This window comes from Pteropus alecto, unplaced genomic scaffold (genome assembly GCF_000325575.1).
Source record: "Pteropus alecto unplaced genomic scaffold, ASM32557v1 scaffold156, whole genome shotgun sequence".
In the NCBI taxonomy this organism is placed as follows: Eukaryota; Metazoa; Chordata; class Mammalia; order Chiroptera; family Pteropodidae; genus Pteropus; species Pteropus alecto.
Window position 1 is genome coordinate 3506943 of NW_006437746.1, and position 18160 is coordinate 3525102.

The 18160-nt window shown below is 47.9% G+C and overlaps 1 protein-coding gene across 1 annotated transcript in view; it reads left to right on the forward strand.

The window, feature by feature from the left end:
* The window catches only part of CLEC3B (C-type lectin domain family 3 member B), a 26198-nt gene extending 9158 nt beyond the window's left edge, over nucleotides 1-17040 (forward strand). Inside the window, exon 4 of the mRNA XM_015591680.2 lies at nucleotides 16878-17040. Coding sequence (XP_015447166.1) covers nucleotides 16878-17040 — 163 coding nt within the window. The remainder of the gene's footprint in view (nucleotides 1-16877) is intronic.
* Nucleotides 17041-18160: the final 1120 nt, after the last annotated feature.

Here is an 18160-nt window from a genome sequence, read left to right on the forward strand (position 1 = left end):
GGGTGGGAGGGGAGATTTCGGGAGCCGGGCCGGAGCCTGTGCGCGGAGGGGAGCAAAGGGGTGGTGAAGAAGGAGACCTGGACACACGCGTTTCACGAAGGAAGCCTCATCCCATCAGCCACGGCATCGTCCACTGTCTACAGCACGTTTTTCTGCCCAGTTGTCTTTTAGCGTGTTTTGCCTTTGGTAATAAATCGATGATAGTCTGATTTGATCTATGGTGGTAGGATGGGCTGGGGGAGGCTGTCTTCGTGCCAGACAGTCTGCTCAGCATTGTCACAGAAAGCCTCTCGTGTAATTCCACAATTATGGGAAGAGGTAATGAGCTCCATTTATAGGTGCAGAAACCGAGGCTCAGAAGGGTGATGTGATGTGTTCAGGATGACCCAGCACGCAAGAGGCAAAGCTGAGACCCAAATCTATATCTTGCACTGAGTCTTGGGCTAGTTTTACCCGACTCAGCCATTTAGCAGGAGGTAGGTGGCCAGAGGTTTTTTTAAAGTTCCTGAAGTGGGTGGCTACCGGTAAGAGGGCACCATTCCTTTGTGTGTATGAACATGGGTCCTGGTGGGGAGGCACCGCTGGGCACCACTCAGACAGGCAGTGAGCATTACCCATGTTCAGCAGCAGATGGCAGTATGGGCAAGAGAATCGTAACCTATCATTAATCAGCCGTCAACGAACACACTTACATTCGGGACACTGAGAGCCGGGGTACACTTGTCCTGGGATCGTGTCTTTATTTTAAACGTTGATGTTTTGTTCGTTATGAATTTTTTTGCATTAATTTTTATTTTAAAAAATATTTCATTCAAGCATTATTTATCACGATTACTGGTTTTTCTTGGTGCTTCCTGAAATTGTGTGCCCCCAGGGAGCGCATCCCTCACTTCACTAGTTCCGGCCCTGGCTCAGAGGTACAGAATTTGGAGAGTTTTCCAAGGTGTACATAGATCTTCACCTTCTGTGTTACTGGGGTAGAAGTGACAACCGAGGCTTCCTTCACACCACGCTTTTCCCTCTCTACCATGGTGTGTTGGCCTGGTGTCTCAAAAGCTTTGGGGGTGTCAGACAACGGGATGATTGGCAACATTGTTGCAGGTGCTGAAGAAGCAAAAGACTGGGGGGAAGCTCCTTTTGCAAGGTTAGTGGTTTCCCATGACAGAGCACTTTAGACCTGTACTTGAGAAGTTCAAGGATCAAGTGACATTGCTCTTTTTGGTAACACCAACTTTTTTATCTGATCAGAGTTTCTCAACATTCACAACTCTAAAAGCGGAAAATTGGAATGATATTGCTGTTGCATGCTGCTTCATTCTAGGATGCACGAACCAATCGAGGAGAGAAAATTCCATCCGATTAAGAGATCCCTTTTCAATCATGCTTTTAAAAATAGATACTATACCTGCGATGTTTTGATTATTTGTGTGCTAACAGCAAATGTGTTGAGAGAATGCTAGAAACAGAAATTTGAAGAGCACTGGCCTGAAGTCTTTCTCTAAAAACTATGCATCTGAAAGGTGAGTGACTGTCCCGCAGAGAGAGTGGCTGAGCGGGAGGTGGCGGTTTCTGTGAAGGGTCTGTCTCTGTCAGCTTTTGGTCCTGGCTCCTGTGCAGGAGCCACGTGTTCAGGCCGCGATGGAGCCTTGCTCGCTCCTCCTTGTCCCATCTCCGCTGCTGTTCCCGTTTCCCATCTGCCTTTGCATATGGCTGTTCCTTCCGTCTTTCTCAGCCTAGCCTGATCCAAGGGGAGAGAGAGGCAAGGGAGGAAGTACAGATAGAGACCCCCAGGTAGAGAAGGGGTGCTCTGGGAGACCTGGGGCTGGTCCTGGAGGCACTTGCTCTGGGATCCTGGAGAAGGCCTGTCGGGCGGGCATCTCGGACTTCGGTTTCTTCATTTGCAAAATGACGTTTAGACTAGATAATCTCTAAGGCTCCCGAGTCCAGGATTCTGCCCAGCTGTCCTTTGAACTGTCTCTGTAGAATCCTCTCCAGAGAAGAAAGCTGTTTGGTGGCTGTTTCCTCTGCCCCAACGAAAGCTAATCCCCTGCACGGCCATCTCATTTTCTGCAGTGACCACAGGCCATTGTTCTCTCTCTTTCTTAAATCCTAAATGCATACCAATTCAAATGCTGATAGACACTGCCACCTAGAAGTCTTTAGGCACCTAAGTCAAAAGGCAACTCAGTGTCTTCCCACTCAAGTCTGCTTTTCTTCCTGAGTTCACCACCTCCATGGGAGGTCCCCACTTACCCGGTCACCCAAGCCCCAGCCCCGTGTGGCATCTCAGATGCCTCATTGTCTGTCACACCAGAGGTCCAAATAATCATCAGGAGTCCATGATTTTACTTCCCGAGGAACTCGCCCATCTGTCCCCTTCTCTCGAGTTTCATCACCATTGGGCGCAAGTCTCCTGCTTGAACCACTGCAAATCATCCTTCCTGGTTCCGCATCTCCCCCCACACCTCTCCCATCCTTCCTCAACCACAGCCTTTCCTGCACAACCACTAGCTGTAAGACAGAGAAGGCTGGCTCCCGCCTTGGTCAGAGCTGGCCTGTGGAACACCATTTTCTCTCCCACACACCTACATACACATCTGTGCTTCAGTGAAAGAATGTCGCTCAACAGGTGTGTCCCTGATGCCTTAAACCTCCAGGCACATTCTTCCTTTGATTTTGGGCTTTGCTAAGAGAAAATGGAGATATTAATAGAAACAAACAAACAAAAAAAACGAGCAATGTGTGTGCTCCTAATGAGTGCTGGGCACTGACGTAGAAGCCCTTTATCATGTCTTGGCAATGATCCAGAAATTGTCTCATTTAATATTCGTAATGACCCGGGAGACAGGTATTACTAAAATATTTTATAGTGGAAGAAAATGAGATAGGGAGAGGATAATTTTTCAAAGAACATTCATTGAAAGGGTTGGAATTCCAGCCTAGGTCTGTTGAGTTCCAAAGCCCACATACCGTCCTTCCTGAATCTCGAAAGAAGGTTTGTAAATGTTTCCTGATGTGAGTGTGCAAGGTTTGTAAAACAAAGCTGACGGTGACGTGTGTTGCTGTGGGTTTGTGATGGCTGGTAGGGAATCCTGTAAAAACACCTTTTTCCTCCTAGATTTTCTAGGGCTCTTTCTGGAGCCTAATGTTAGGTTCTGCCTCACCTGCTTCTCGTGGGTGACTCATATATGAGCGTAATTTAATGAATCTTTCTTTCAAGCTAAAAATCGTGGTGCAACCTACAAAACAACTAACCATTTTCTCCACTTGAATGCGCATGCCAGGGAAGAAACATTTCAAAGATTGAGGCCATCTTCCAATGTACGAACTGAGGCGCAGGCGGACTAAGTGACCGGTGAGGGCAAGCACAGTGTGTCACCCCAAAATGTGCCTTTGGGTCCAATGTTCGGACTGAGGCGCAGGTGGACTAAGCACAGTGTGTCACCCCAAAATGTGCCTTTGGGGATATTATTTTAGGCTGGTTATTTTTAAGAAAGAATCAGAAAGAATCTTTGACCCTTCCCTTTACCTGCCTCAGGGAGTTCAGGCAGAAAAACCTGCTTAAAGGGAAGAAGCTGTCCCCTTAGCATCCTAACATGACCTAAGTGTGGCAGACAGAGAAGAATCTAGAGACTCTCCTCTGTGTCTCATTCGTTTACCACATCTTTGCTCTTTCTCATCTACCTGTGAGCTGCCTACTTCCCCTTTGAAGTCCTGGAGCCCCGCTTCCCTCTCCTTGGTCCAGAATCCCATAGAAGCCTCAAATGCCTGATTTGTCCTGGGGCCCCATATTCTTAAGGAACCCACCTATGTACATACGTAATAAATTTGGCTATTGTCCTCCGTCAATCTGTCTCATGTTAATTTGATTGTTAGACCAGACAGAAAATCTTAAAAGGGTGGAAGGTAAATTATTTTTCCTTCCCCACACCAGCCAAGGTCACCCAGCTTGCTAGAGAATGAATTTTACTTTCTTAGAATAAAGAGGTTTTGCGTAAACCATTTCTCCAAGCAGCCAGCCAGTGAGTATCGAAGGCCTGCCATTTGCCGAGCACTCTGCCAGGAGCTAGGACACGAGGCTTGGAACCTGTTCTTAAGGCGTTCACCCACCTGGCGGGGAACCGGGCATTTTAAGGAGCTCCAAGACAATGAGATGAGGCTGGTTTTGCCCCTGAGATTAGCTCTCCTGTATTGCATTGTTTGGAAAGGAATTGTGGGATATTAGGAGAAAAATGTCTTTCCGATGAAGACACACGAACCAAATAGTTAGGTCAAAGACAAATTGGGAAATGGAGGTTTCCTGCAGTTAATCACCAAATTTAACCAGGAACACCTTACACCAGGTTGAAGTTACTCATTGACAGTGACATAGGGTCAGGAAGAAACCTTGGATTTAGATTTCAGCTCGGCCACTTTCTAGTCCTGTGACCCTGTGAGGGTCCCAATCTCTGAGCTGTGGTTTCTTCAGCTGCACAACTGGAAATGGGAGAGCAAAGCATCAGAGCCCAGGCTCCCAGACACCGATGGAGACAGATGTCTTAGCCTGTCATGTCAGCCCTGGCTCGTTTATCCGTGGTGACCACAGCCTCTTCAAACCCCCTCTGAATTATTCTGTCCGAGGCTGTCGGAGAAGGCAGCGGAGAAGGGCCTGGAATGCATGTCTGTCGAGATTTCGCCCATCCTGCTTCCACGAGCCAGTTCAGCCTTCTGGAGTGATGAGAGGGTGTGCACTGGGAGAGGAGAGCAGAAGACAGTCCCTCGGGGACCCTGGGGACCCAGGCTTAGGATTACTCTCTGAGGCTACTTCCCCCTCTGTAGAGAGAGCATAATGCCTCTCTCACATCGCTGCTATAAAAAGTAAACATGTAGAGCCTCTAGGCCACTGCTTGGCACACAATTATGAAGACCATGAGGCAATGGCACTGTACGAAAAAGCTTTGGAAATAAGATTGCCTTATGTAAAAGATAATGAAAAGCTATGGTTTTTTACTTGGGTAGGAAAAAATACACAGTGAGCTCAACTGGTATCTATTTATTATTATTATTATTATTATTATTATTATTATTATTATTATTATTGTTATTATTGTAATACTGGAAAGACAATTCTCTTGGGAAGAGAGTCTAGCAACGTTGGATCTGAACTAATAGGAACTAGGCCAAGTTGAAGGTGTGGGCAGTGGTTCTCAGCCTTGGACAGACATTACAATCACCTGAGGTGCTAAAAAAAACAAAAACAGAAACAAAAACAAAAACAAAACCTAGTACCCAGGCTGTACCCTAGACCAGTTAAATCAGAATCTCTGGGGAGTGGGACAAGGCACTGTACATGTTTAAAGCTCTCCAGGTGATTCGAAGCTATAGTTGTTGAGAACGACTGGCTAGCTGCCTACTAGGTTAGGATCTGGGGAGAAAGCCGTCAGCCCCAGACTAGCTCCCCGCATGGATTGCCTGCCACTGAATTTCCTTCCGCTCTAAGCATTGGGCCGTGGTATCATACACACTAATCAGTATTGGCTACAATCGATTTGGTTACTGTTTTATATCGATTTTGACAGGAAGTAGAGGTTTGACTTGAAGGACTTGGTGCAGCAAGTTAATTACAGTAAGAAGTAGGCATGTTTATCGGTTAAGATTAGATAACTGATAACAAGGCCTTAAACAAGATAGAAGTCTGGACACAGGGAATCCAATGCTTCTCCATGGTCATGAGAATCAAAGTTCTTTTTATTATTGCACTCTACCATTCTAGTGTGGGCTTTCCATCTTTGAGGTTACCTCATGGTCCGTGACGGCTGCTGGAGCTCCAACCATCGTTAACTACATTCCAGGCATCAAGTAAGAGAAAAGGGAGAATGGGCAAGGAAGGCTCAGTCATCTTCCTTTAAAGAGTCTTCTCTTTTCCTTATATTTCATAAGCCAGAACTTTGTCAAATGCCAATCTGCAAAGAAGGCTGAGAAGTGTGACCCTTTAGGCAGGTACCTTGTCATCCCAAACAAAATTAAACTTCTTTAAAGAAGGAGGGGCAAATGATAGGTAACTAGCAATGTGTGCTAAGGTGTCATTGCAGACTCAGAGTCCGAACATGAGAGGGAACTAGAAGTTAGGAGGCGGGAGAATGAAGAGATCTTGAAGAAGGAATGATGATTCATCAATCTGGTTCCCAACACGTGCTGCCCTGGGTCTTCCAAGCAGCAGAAGCTTGTTTTCAATTGAGTAGCTGGGTTAAGCCTTGGTGCCTTTCCAACAAACTCTTAGTTTCTAAGCATGGCCCTCTCAGCCTTAGTTTTGGATCAGTCATCTCACCAGGTGGCAACACAACCAACCCTCTTCTCGAAGATCCTGGACCGAGTCGGGTGTTAGGATCAGGTGCCTTCTTGCCTGTCTCTACCTGGATGGTAGAATCATCACTTGCTGGTCCTCCTGAGTCAAAAGTCACAGGGCGTGCTTGGCAAACCTTGGCTGGATGCTGCGAAGGTTTTTCTTTTTCACGCCCTTGGAGAGTTAGCTGCACCCTGCATCAGTTCGGGTCTCAGCGGGAAGCAGAATCCAATCAAAGGACCGTAATGAAAGGCCTACAGGCTGTCTTTGTTTTGCACAATTCCGATATGCATGAATTTCAATGATCAATAATTTCAATCATTTTAAATGACACTAGTCCCCCAACAAGAGGGTTAAAATTCAGTGCCATGGATCTAGTAACTGTGAACAGTTACATAAAGTGGTAATTGCCAAAGCGTATTTGGACCACTGGCTCTTCAGTCCACAAATCACTAGGGAGATAACAAATGCGCAGCATGACCACTGACCAATCAGGTTGCCTCTTTCAAAGCTTGCTGATGGCTGGTCGCCGCACATCTGTTATTTGGTTCATGCACAGACAGCAGAGTATATGATTGTGTTGCCGCCTTGTCTCATGTGACAAAAATGGATCAGGAAATGGATCATTTCTATAAATGGTCAATAAAGATAAAAACTAAGCAAAGAAATAAAAAAGTGATAATGTTGCAAGTGAAATTTGAAGAGACTATGGACGGAGTCACGGAATAGCCAACTGGGGGGTCGTGGCCACTATTGCCACTGTTGCAGCAGGAGGAACTTGGGGACGGTGAGCTTAATACGTAAATGAGCAAGTGAAGAAAATGACAGGGATGAAGATGTCCCAGAGGAAGCGACACCAGCATTAGAGGAACTCTTGGGGGTGGTCTGTGACATTGAAAGTAAAAAAGATAAAATGTTGGAAGCTGATCCAAACTTCGGGAGTCTGACAGACAATCTGCCGAGGCAGAGACAAGATGCTCCCTCCCCGTCGAGACGTATGACACGGAGGCGCTGGCGAGGACTGTTCAAACCGCTCCTGATGAGACTTTCACAAAGAACGACTTCCATTCTCGAGGTTCCTAAGGTTTCAAAGTTGTGTCTTGAATATTAACTTTTATTACGTTTCTCTTACTGACGGCAAGAGGGTTTCAATGTTCTGAAATGAACTTTCGTTTTGAAAGGTCACAGAACAATCGTAATTTTTTTCATCGATGATTAAGTTTTGTGTGGTTTCAGCTCTCTCAGTCGTTTTTCAAATCCCAAAACAACTGTGCAAAGCGAGGACTCTTGTAATTACAGAGATATGGGGAGGATCAGCCAACAAGTGAGGGCCAGGTGGCATTCTGAGGTTAGCTGGGGCAGCAAACAGTGTTGCTGGAGCCGGGGAGATGCCCACGGGAGGAGATCTGTGTGTGGAGGGACACAGCCACAGCAATGTGGCCCGGAGACATATCCCAACACCCATCTCTGCCTAGCCTCCCGACTTTGTAGGTGCTTCCCACTGGGTGAACCCAGCCGACAGGCAGCTAGCAATAGGTCCAGGCGGTGCAGTCTGCTCAGATTCCCAGGGCGCCCGCACCGGGGCGGAGGAGGTGGAGCCTGAATGGGGACGTAAGTGCACTTAACACTGTGCTGTCATTTTTGTGTCTATGCCCTGCAGTCGAGGTGACACGTGACAGTAGTAAAGCAAAATGGATGGAGATGGGACTCTAGGTTTCCATTCTCTTAATGTAGGGCTTCTAACCTCTGCTGCGCTCCAGAATTGCCTTGTCATCTTGGCTTGTCACATTGGTGGGGGACACCAGACACGAAGGGTTAGAGGTCAGTGGAGATGAGAAAAAGCAGACTTGGTGTTTTTCAGGCAGTGCTTATAAGAGAATTTTTTGACACTCCCCTAAACTCAGATTTTAAGCAACAAGAGCTGGGAAAGTTTCAAATTATGTTCTAAATACAACTGACAGAATGTCAGGGCGGGCGTGGGTACATCTCCCTCAGATGCTACTGCATTAAAGCATATTGCTTGGGGGTCATGTGTTTTTCCTTTCTGACATGAGAGTTTCTGTAACTTATATAAGGGGGATTTTTTTGTGTTTTACTTTTAAAAATCTACTGGGGGTTCTGCAGCATTAGTTAAACAAAGCTTGCTATTTAAACAGGGAGGGGGCTCTGGTTGCCCATAGGCAGAATGTTCCATTTCTGTGAATGGTCTACTATTTAGGAATGCATAGACACATCCCTAAACCAGCCCCAGAGCAAGCCAGCTGTATGCTGTATGCAGCTGGCTTGCTCTGGGGCTGGCTTAGGGATGTGTCTGTCCATCCAGGAGATCCCAGTCCCTTGGCGGTCTCCCCATTAAGCCTATGTAAGTCACCCATGCTGCCAGCTTCTTTGCAAGAGGGTGGAGAGGGTCAGCAGGGCGGGGTAATTCTTTGTTATGGGGGCTCTTCTGTGCATCGTAGGATGTCCAGTAGCACCCTAAACCTCTACAACTAGATGCCAGCTGTGATAGCTAAAATGTCTGCGGACATTGCCAAATGTCTCCTGGGGAGGGGGGCAAATCTCCCCCACCCCCCACTGAGATGTTGAGAAGCAGCTAGGGGTAGGGTGCCTGCAAAGCCTCCACAGGAAGGAGCCAAGCAGAGTAGCAGTCGAGGTAGACCTTATTTGTTTGATGTTTCCAATTCTAAATTCGTCACTTAACGTTGACTTATAAAGAAAGCGGATTTCCCAAGCCAAAGGTCAGGACGCATGACAAAGTGTTTGTTTGTTTGCTTGTTTTTAATCTCCTCTACGAATTTATTTGCCAGCGGTGTACAGTTTCAATCACATTGGTATCCTTTTCCCGCGCCCCTCGTCTCGTCCCCTTTTATTCTTCGCAGGCATTTCCTCTAATAAATTTCTTGCATGTTTCATCCCGTTTTGGCCTTCGCTACTGGGAGGTCTTGAACCGGTTCAACGACTCAAAATAAGTGGTACCAGCAACCAAAGAAACATACGTCCGCCGCGGAGCGCGACGCTCAGATCTACGGGAAACCGATGTAAGGAGCAGAGCTGACCGGCAGGTCCGCCGCCATCCCCCGGGACGCGAGACCAGTCTGCCCCCGGCTGCATCGGCCCTGAACCACGCCCGCCCCGCGAGGGGACTTAATCTTTAATGCGACGCCCCAGGGGCCAGGCCGAGATCTTCTCAGAACTGCGCTGCAGTCTGAGCGTCCACCCAGTCCCTCTCCCCCCGGCCTTCGGCCTTCGCTCAGGGGTCGGACCCGTCCTGCCGAGGGCGCCCCCTGCCGACTCCTGCCGTCATGAGCCCTTGATCCTTCACAGGTATTTCCTCCAATAAACCTCTTGCATTTCTAGTCCCATTTTGCTGTCTGCTTCACAAAGGCTCAGAGAAGAAATGGACCCCCTTCGATAAAAAATTAAAATGAAATAAAACAATATGTAGCAAAATTACATCCCAGGTGAATCGAATGGTGGTGCTACTTAAAATCAGGGCGTACCAGAAAATTGGAAGGTACGATCATGCTACTTATATTTCCCAAGACAGTGGCTTCTAATTCCAAGCGAGGATCATCTCGAGCGGCCACTTCTTATGGCCTCCTCGCCCCTCTACTTGGAACTTTCGAAATTCAGAAGACACCCGCCCACCAATGTCATGCTAATCCCCCACCCGCCCAACATGGTTTGAGATCCCATTCTATTCAGACAGAGGAATGGAACCGTGGGGTCCATTCAGGTAACAGAGATAAATCCTCTAAGATGCCATTCCGCCCTCACCCCCCCACCCCGAAACAAACCCGCCTCCTGACTCTCGTCCGTCCCCCCTCCTGTTCCTTCAAGTGTGATGACCCTTATCCCACCGTGAAGATATGAGACTGGAATACCAGGCAGGCTGGAACTTGAGGGTCACGTCTTTGTCTTTGTAGTGAGAAAGAGAAAAGCAGACCCTGGCCACCGGCCCGGCCGGCGCTCACAGCCCGACTGCGACGTCCTCCTGCCAAACAGCCAATCTCACAGATCACCAACATCAGACAAGGGCTGACAAAACGAGACCATTCTGTAATCATGTCTGAGCACAGACGAAGCCAAGGCCACTGTGCAGACCACATCGCTCACCCAACAGCCCCCACCCCCAGCTAAGGCAACTGACGGATGTCTCTTTACCAACCACAGCTTGGGCTCTGCCGTCTTCATCCGATCGACCCCCTTCTGCGTAGAAACCGAGATACCCGATCGTAGAATTGATCCTGCTTCCTCATAGCATCTAATTCAGAGCAAACCCTGCTTCCTAGAAACCTCCTCCACAGCCCTTAACGCAAGCCCGAGTTCTATGAGGAGTCCCTTGTGACATCTTGCACTGAGATGCCCCGTGGTCCCTCATATACAAAGGTACAGCGGTCTTCCACACTGTCGCAAAGCAATCTCTCCAACTCCATTCCTGGTGGTCTTTGGCTACGGGTTTAGACCGGTGGTCCCCACATGGTGAGGTCCTGGCCTCTTCTGACGCTAGCTCCTGACTCTGTCTCCGAGGTGCTGGATGCATCCTATGAAAGAAGAAAAGAAGCTATGAGAGGCAAGACAACGAAGAGTGAAAGGCTTTCAGTTCATCCAGTCAAGGTGTGGACAAATTTCATGACTAGCGTTGCAATGCTGACTCAAGTTGATCTGTGACCTTGAACGATCCACGCAAAAGTGGAAATACATTTAACCTTCACAGGGCTGCCAGGTAAGTTTTAAAACGAGTCCAGCATGATGAGATGGAGCCACGCACAACGGCCGGCAGGTAAAACGCACTTGTTCAAGAGTGGAAGGAATAGGCAGGTTGGGGGGAAGATGGAAGGTTCAGAGAATATGCGATGAACTGGAGGAACATAAAAAAATCCAATCACTTCAGGGGGAGAGAAGAGCTAAGAACCTCAGAGAGGTGCGAAGCTGGACGTGGGGACGTGGGAGACTAGAACGGGGAAAGGGGAAGACCAAGCTTATCCTCGTGGGGTTCCTGGCCCTGAAGCACAGCCCAGTGGGGGACGGGCCAGGTCGGACAGATGAGTAATGACCCTGGAATAGGGTCCGAAGGCCACCTCTGAGTGCAGGCTGAAGTGGGAACCGCAGATGGGCAAGTGTCCCCTTACCTTCCTTCGCGTGTCAGAAGGAAGCTACTAAGTGCCAGGTCCCCGCCTCACAGCAGCCTTCGTGATACTCTTCCCGAGACGCTGTGTTCTCTGAGCTGTCACCAAATCAGAAATGCACCGGCATTTCAGGAGAAAAACAGACCAGTAACGAGGGTTGCCTTCCTGAGACTCAAGAGGCCAAAGGGCTCAACCTCTATCTCATGAGAGGAAGTAGGGAGCACTAGCCTCCCAAAGCTTCTAGAAGGGATGAGACCTAAGGGAACTGTGAGCTGGAAGAGGAGAAACACGAAGGTGTCTGGAAGGTTTCCTAAACTTCTTACCTGGGCCAGGCCGGCTTGAGCAGCCAGGAAGCTGAATAGCGCCCCTAGCTGGATGATGGCCTTTGAGGTCATGTCCTATCCCAGTGCTCACAATTTTAGTCGTGAGCTTAAGCTTAACGGGGGGAGTCCTGCCTGTAAGGGGTGGGGGCGGGAATAAATGTTCCAAAAGAAAGAGCGGGCCAAAGCCACGACGTGGGGTGTCTGACGGAGCTAAACTCTTTTACCCTCAGCGGTGAAATGTTAAAACACTCACCTGACGAGCCCTTGGCACAGTTTCATGGATAAACGGGCTAGTTCTCCCTCCACCTGTGTCCTTGATTGGGGTCCTACCGGTTTCCTCGATCACACGCTGGTGGGTCCAACCTGGTTTTAATGGGGTTTCTTCTGCAAGGTTCCTCAGCTCTCCGCGGGGCCCGCGTGGCAGGCCCCCTGGGAGCGGGACGAGGCGGGGCTCACGGCCTCCTCCGCGGGCTCCGCCCCAGCCCAGCCGCGCTCCTGTTTCTCTGCTGGGGGCCGACGGGGCGGGCGCCTGGAGAAAGGCGGTCCCGCCTCGCCATCGCAAGACTAACGGTGCCAACCGCCCCTCACGATCCCCGACTCCTAATAGGCCCCTCCCCGCAACGGTCTCGGTGGCCGCGAGCTCCCTCCCCGCGCCCTCCCCCAGCTCCTCCAAACCGACCTCGCCCTCGGCCTTCCGACCTCCCCCTTCTCCAGACCCCAAGGCTCTTTCTCACCCTCTGAGCCTCTCAGGCCCAGGCAGTTGCCCTCACTGGGGTCGATCTTAAACACTTTAGAATCACAGCTTGGAAGTGGGAGACGAGATGGAAAAAAGGGACAGTTATTTTTAAAATATGCCTCAAGACAGGCCTCATTCTCTCTGGGAGATGAGGTGGGGGGAAGAAACGGTTAGGGTGATTCTGGGCCCTGGCTTCACAGCCCCAGGATGAGAGCTTGATCTTTTAAACTAGAAAGATCTGGAAGGATCGAGGGCCGAGGGAACCCAGGTTAGTAATCATCTTGGGTGGAGATTTTTAAAAAATTAAAAAGAATTTTTCATTACAATTGACAGACGATATTAGTTTCGGGTGTACAGCATAGTGATTAGACATTTATATGCCATAGGAAGCGATCGCCCCGTTAAGTCTAGTACCCACCTGACACCGTAAATAGTTATTACAATATTATTGACTATATTCCCTATGCTGTGCTTTATATCCTTTTCATTACTGGCAAATTGTACTTCTTAATCTCGTTACCTTTTACGCTTGGGTGGGGATTTTTGTTGTCATTTTGCAGGGTGATGTCTAGGAAGGAGATGTCTAGGAAGGAGATGTCCCCTGAGTACCAACAGTCCTTTATTTATTTAATAATCCTTCTGTGCCAAGAGCCCTTTCATTGGAACCTGCTGGAAGAATTTCACCAGCCAATGAGATAAAGCTCATGGGTTCTCTTCTCCTTCCCTCACATCATCACTTCTTCAGAGAGGGGTCAAGGGCGGCGTTCTGCAGAAGCTCGTCCCTGGCACAGCCGTTATCTATCTTCAGAACCCTCTTCCTAATTCTTTGGGTCCTGCCTTTTTGGGAATGGGGAACTGGAAAATGTCCATTCGGAAATTTAAGATGGGAATAAAGCATCATAGAAGTGCCTGCCCTCTCCACCCCAAACCCTGAGTAGGATGAATTGGATCAAGAATGCCCCCGAGTGCCATCCTCCCCAGCGGAGCCCGTTTGCTTCTTTTTATTCCCACGTGTCCCGGTTCCCTCTCCCGTTCGGGGGAGAAAGAATTAGGTTGCTATTCTTCAAGAAACAGTAGTTCTTTCTGCAGAGGTTTGGCATCAAGGTTAGATCTTGATGTGAGCCCATCTCTTACAGGTGCACAGTCTATAATCTCTCAGTGGCTCTGCTCTGGTCTCCAGTATTCTTGAGGGCCAGGATAGCGTGCAAGATTTTTTTTCAGTATCCAAAATAAAAGTTATTAGTTAAAGAATAATACTGAGAAATTGCTGCAACATGCTTTAATTAGTTTATAGATTATTATAGTGTGTTTGCTAAATAACTTGCAATGTAGTCTGTTGCCTAGGGAACAGGGCTAGAAATGACAGCTCAGAATTGGGAAGAGTGAATACAAATTGGCAAAGAGCCTTCAACGCATTTTATTCCTGCCCCTCCAGCCACCGCCCCACATTCTTTCTTCCGGTTTAGAAGTGTCTTAACAGCTCAAGAAAGCACGTCATGTTTGTCGAATGAATGGGTGGATGTTACCACTCAAGGTTTATAATCTCCTTCTTCCTTTCCACCCACCCGTGTCTGAACGGTCTCTCACAGAACTTTACATGGCAGCTTCTCCACCAGCACTTAGCTTTAGCATAATGTCTTGCACATAGTAGGTGTTCAAGAAGAGTGTATTGAAATAACTGAATTGAATTGGATACCCAGCAGAATAAATACACTGCACTAAACTTCTTCATATTCAGAACGAAGTAGATGCGATGCCGTGTTCCATTATTGCTCAGCCCTCGGCAAGGATCTGAAGACGAATAGAAACATCCTCATCTATTCTGTGCAAGGAGTCTACTGTAGCATCTGTAGCAAGTGTAAATTTTCATCTTAAAAATCAATGCCCTTGGCCTGGAGAAAATAAATTAGATTGATTTTTTTTTTTTTAAAACAACAAAGACAAAGGCTTTATTATCTCAAAAGGAGCTTGTTATCTGTGTTATTTAAGAAAAACATAATTGAAAATACAACTTCATCCTGGATATACTAGAGTGATTTGACACTAGACATTTTAAAAAAGGTACAAGCCATTTTTTATCTTCGTTATTAGAAATATCTCTGCTGCCAGTGTTTCTCAAGGAGACTATTTGCAGAGATATCACTGGGTTGCCATTCAAAAGGCGGTGAAGAAGATTTCTGGAAAGATCTAAACCCCGACTAGCAAGAACATCTCTGAAGGACACATTTCCCTATTATCCTTTGTTCAGTTTTCTCACTGAATGGGTTGATCACCAGATAATCTTTAACATTCCTTCTAATCCTACTTTCCCACAATTCTTTGCTTTTTGCCAATTGAAGGGAAGGAAATACCAAATTGTGAATCCATGTTAGTTTTTTGTTCTTAAAGGCGATTACGTAAGGAAAGCTCGTGCCTCCGCTGGCTCTCCCAAGATAGTTGTGTTTATAAGCAGATATTTGTACTTCAAATAGAAACTGAAAATGGCAGGAGAGCAAAGTCTGGCCTCTGTCAACCAGGCACTGCTTCGAATGAGTTGCAGACTATTTTAAAAATACAGAAATCCTGTTTTTTTTTTTCTTGAATCAGTTTTATTGAGGTATAGTTTACATTCAATAAAACGCACCCATTTTAAGTTACAGTTGACCAGTTTTAACAAATGTTTGCCCCCCCTAGAACCTACCACCCCCATCAAAACACAGAAAATTTCCATCACCTAGAAAATTCCCTCATGTCCTTTTGTAGTCGGTCCTTCTCAGCCTGGGTCTTCAGTGTAGATGCATCTTCCCTTAGCACTCCAATTTCTGACCTTCCTAAGGATACAGAGGTGACCAAAGGCTAAGTCTCCACACTCAAGGGGGCTCACACGCGAGAGCTGGAGGGTAAGCACTCCTTTAGCTGGCATGAGCCCCAGTGTAAGTGACTCGGCCTCTGTTACTGGATGACAAGACGAGACTCCACCTTTGGAGAATGCCCCACATGGGGACATCCTACTTCCCTTAGTGTCCCCAGCCCCTTCCAGCAGCCATTCTTGGTCGTTTCTCCTGCCTCTAACCCTTCCCCTGGAACAGATGGTTCTCCAACAGGACGGGGAAGTTTCTGCTGCGTCTCTAGCAGCTGGTAACACCAGAGATGTCTTCCGTTCCACTTTTTTTTTTCCTGGCAGCAGCATGAAGAGCCAAGCCTGGAGCCCACGAGAACTATTTATTTTTCTGAAGAATTGTAATATATACTCAGTGGGAAAAATAATGGTAGAATAGATGGCAAAGTTACATACAAAACTGGCTAATGTCCTATGAGGCAATAAAATCATAACCTTTGAGGATATCTTTTCTATTGGACAGAGTTTATTTATATCATTTGCAACTTATCAATTTTCTACAAATGAACATTTATTCTTACAGAGTCTAGGTCCCAATTAGTAGTTAAGTCAACCAAAATTTTTATATTTCTCTAGAGCACTAACCGACCCTTTATCAGTAGGTGACAATCCTCTGGGAGACTCTGAAAAGACATTCGGTCTGTCATTTTGCCTAACTTTCACGTTTTGGATCATTTTTCTCAACATGATTGATCATACTCCTGCAAAATAATAACCAAGCCTGATTAGATTAAAGGGACAAGTGTCTCTTCCATGGCCTGTCAAGTTGTTGCAGCTGATGACACCACTGCCATATAAATTCTGTCTCCAGATTTCTTCTCAGTAACCTGGGGAGTGGGGAGTCTCCGTATGATCTGATGATGAGTTATTTCTTGCAGTTCCCTTTTCTGTGTTGTCCCATGACAAAAAATAATATAATTTTATTCAAGGGAAAACGATTCGTGGATTGAGGGAGGACAGTGTCTCACAAGCAGTAGAGTGCTCCCCGAAAGTTTGGAGCAAGAGGGAGTTTATAGTGTGTTAGAAGAGGCAACATGCAAACAGGGCTAGGAGGAATTAGCCAGGAGGTTGGGGATTCCCTTATAAGGTGAGCAGGTCCTATTTCCTATGGTTCAGTGAGCTAGCCAGAGCTGAGCTGGTCAGTTGTGATGCATGTGTGTTAGGTTTCCTTGATAGTAAAGTGTTTCCCGATGGTGCAGACTGACTTAGGTTTAGCTTTGTGACATGGGCCTGCTTCTGGGGCTGCTTCCTTTTTGTAGGTCCTGATGTTCAAATTACCTTTATCAGTGTCTTTAAGAAAAAGAAAGAAGCGTTGCTCACGGATGTTTAGCTTTCCTGAAAGTTGGAGCTCTCAGAGTCAAAAGACGGATTCATTCTTTTTTTGGCAACTTTAAATTGAGCTTTTGGGCCTGTTAGTGACTTTACTTATCGAAAAACATCTAAGCAAAAAGGAAACAGGCCTGATCTTGAGCTGCAGTAACCCCTCCAGGAAGGCCTGGGAGGACACCGCCCTAAAGCACTGGAGGGTTCGTGCCATCGGGGGCACCAAAATACAGCAGCCACTACAGAGTTCTAGAAACATGCCTCGGAGTGACAAGTTCTGTGGTGGAAGGGGTCCCAGACCAGACGTGACGCTGAAGTCGGCCCAGTAGGCCACTTTCTTGCTGTGGGGCCCTAGGCAAATCGCACATTCTTTGAATTTCATTATTCAAAAAAAGGGAGAGGAGGAAGATAATCTGGCTGTACTACTCTCACGGGGTGGTTATAAGAACCAAGTTAGAGTTTATCGAGTTGGTAAGTGCCAGGCACAGTGCTGCGGGTGAGATAAACTGAAATACAGTTTGTGAAAGTGTTTTGCAACTCAAAAGAGAAGGTGTAATTAGTTGACAATCCCTGAGATCAAAGGCCTGTGACATTTAGCCTGCATCTGCCCCTAGGTGGCTGCAGCTACCAGGGGTGCGGGTGGGGTGGGGGCGGGAGCCTTGGCAGGGGGTTGGAGGGTGGTCTGGAGGTGGAAGGTGAGGAAAGAGACTTAACCCAGAAATATCAATCGAGTATTCTCGCGGGTGCTCAGCCTGCAAGCCAGCTCAGGCAGGGCCCTGGTGCGGGCAGCCAAGCAATTAATGACTTGCGAAGAGAAAGGGCCGGAGAATGGCAGCGAGCCAGCCCAGGGCCCAAAGTAGCCACTGAGTCCAAGTCAGACGCCCAGCGGTCTCTTCACTCGCTCCCACAGGGCTGCGGACTTGGATTGTGGCTAAAAATATTGTTTCCCCCTCGTATTACACGGCGACCGCAAAGCGATTTTCTGAGTAGCCCTTCAGGCTTCTCTCCCGGAACTCCAAGGAGCGGCTCGGCTCCCCCCAGCCCCAGTCCCTAGGCCAAGGTCTGAGCAGATCGTAGGGCGCCAGGCCTGATGCCTGAAGGGTCAGATCTGACGGTCCTGGGCAACGTGAGGAACCAGCGAAGGGGCTTGAGGTCGCGTCACCAGCTGGCGCCTGGACCCATCTTTCCTGATGGAGCGAGCTCATCGCCTCCTCTCCCAGCCCCCGCCCCGAGGACATCTTGGCCTGGGAATTCCAACGTTTGAGGAGCCGAGGGAGGAAGGGAGTGGAGAGTCCCTGGAGGGGGCGTGGGCGAGGCCTCCCGCAGGGTTTGAACGGCTCTTCTGCGGCCACGCCTTCCAGTCTTTTCCAGCCTTTAGCTTCTGAGGTGCTAACCTGGGGTTTCTGACCCAGAGGGGTTTGAAATCTGGCCAAACCAGTCACATCGCTG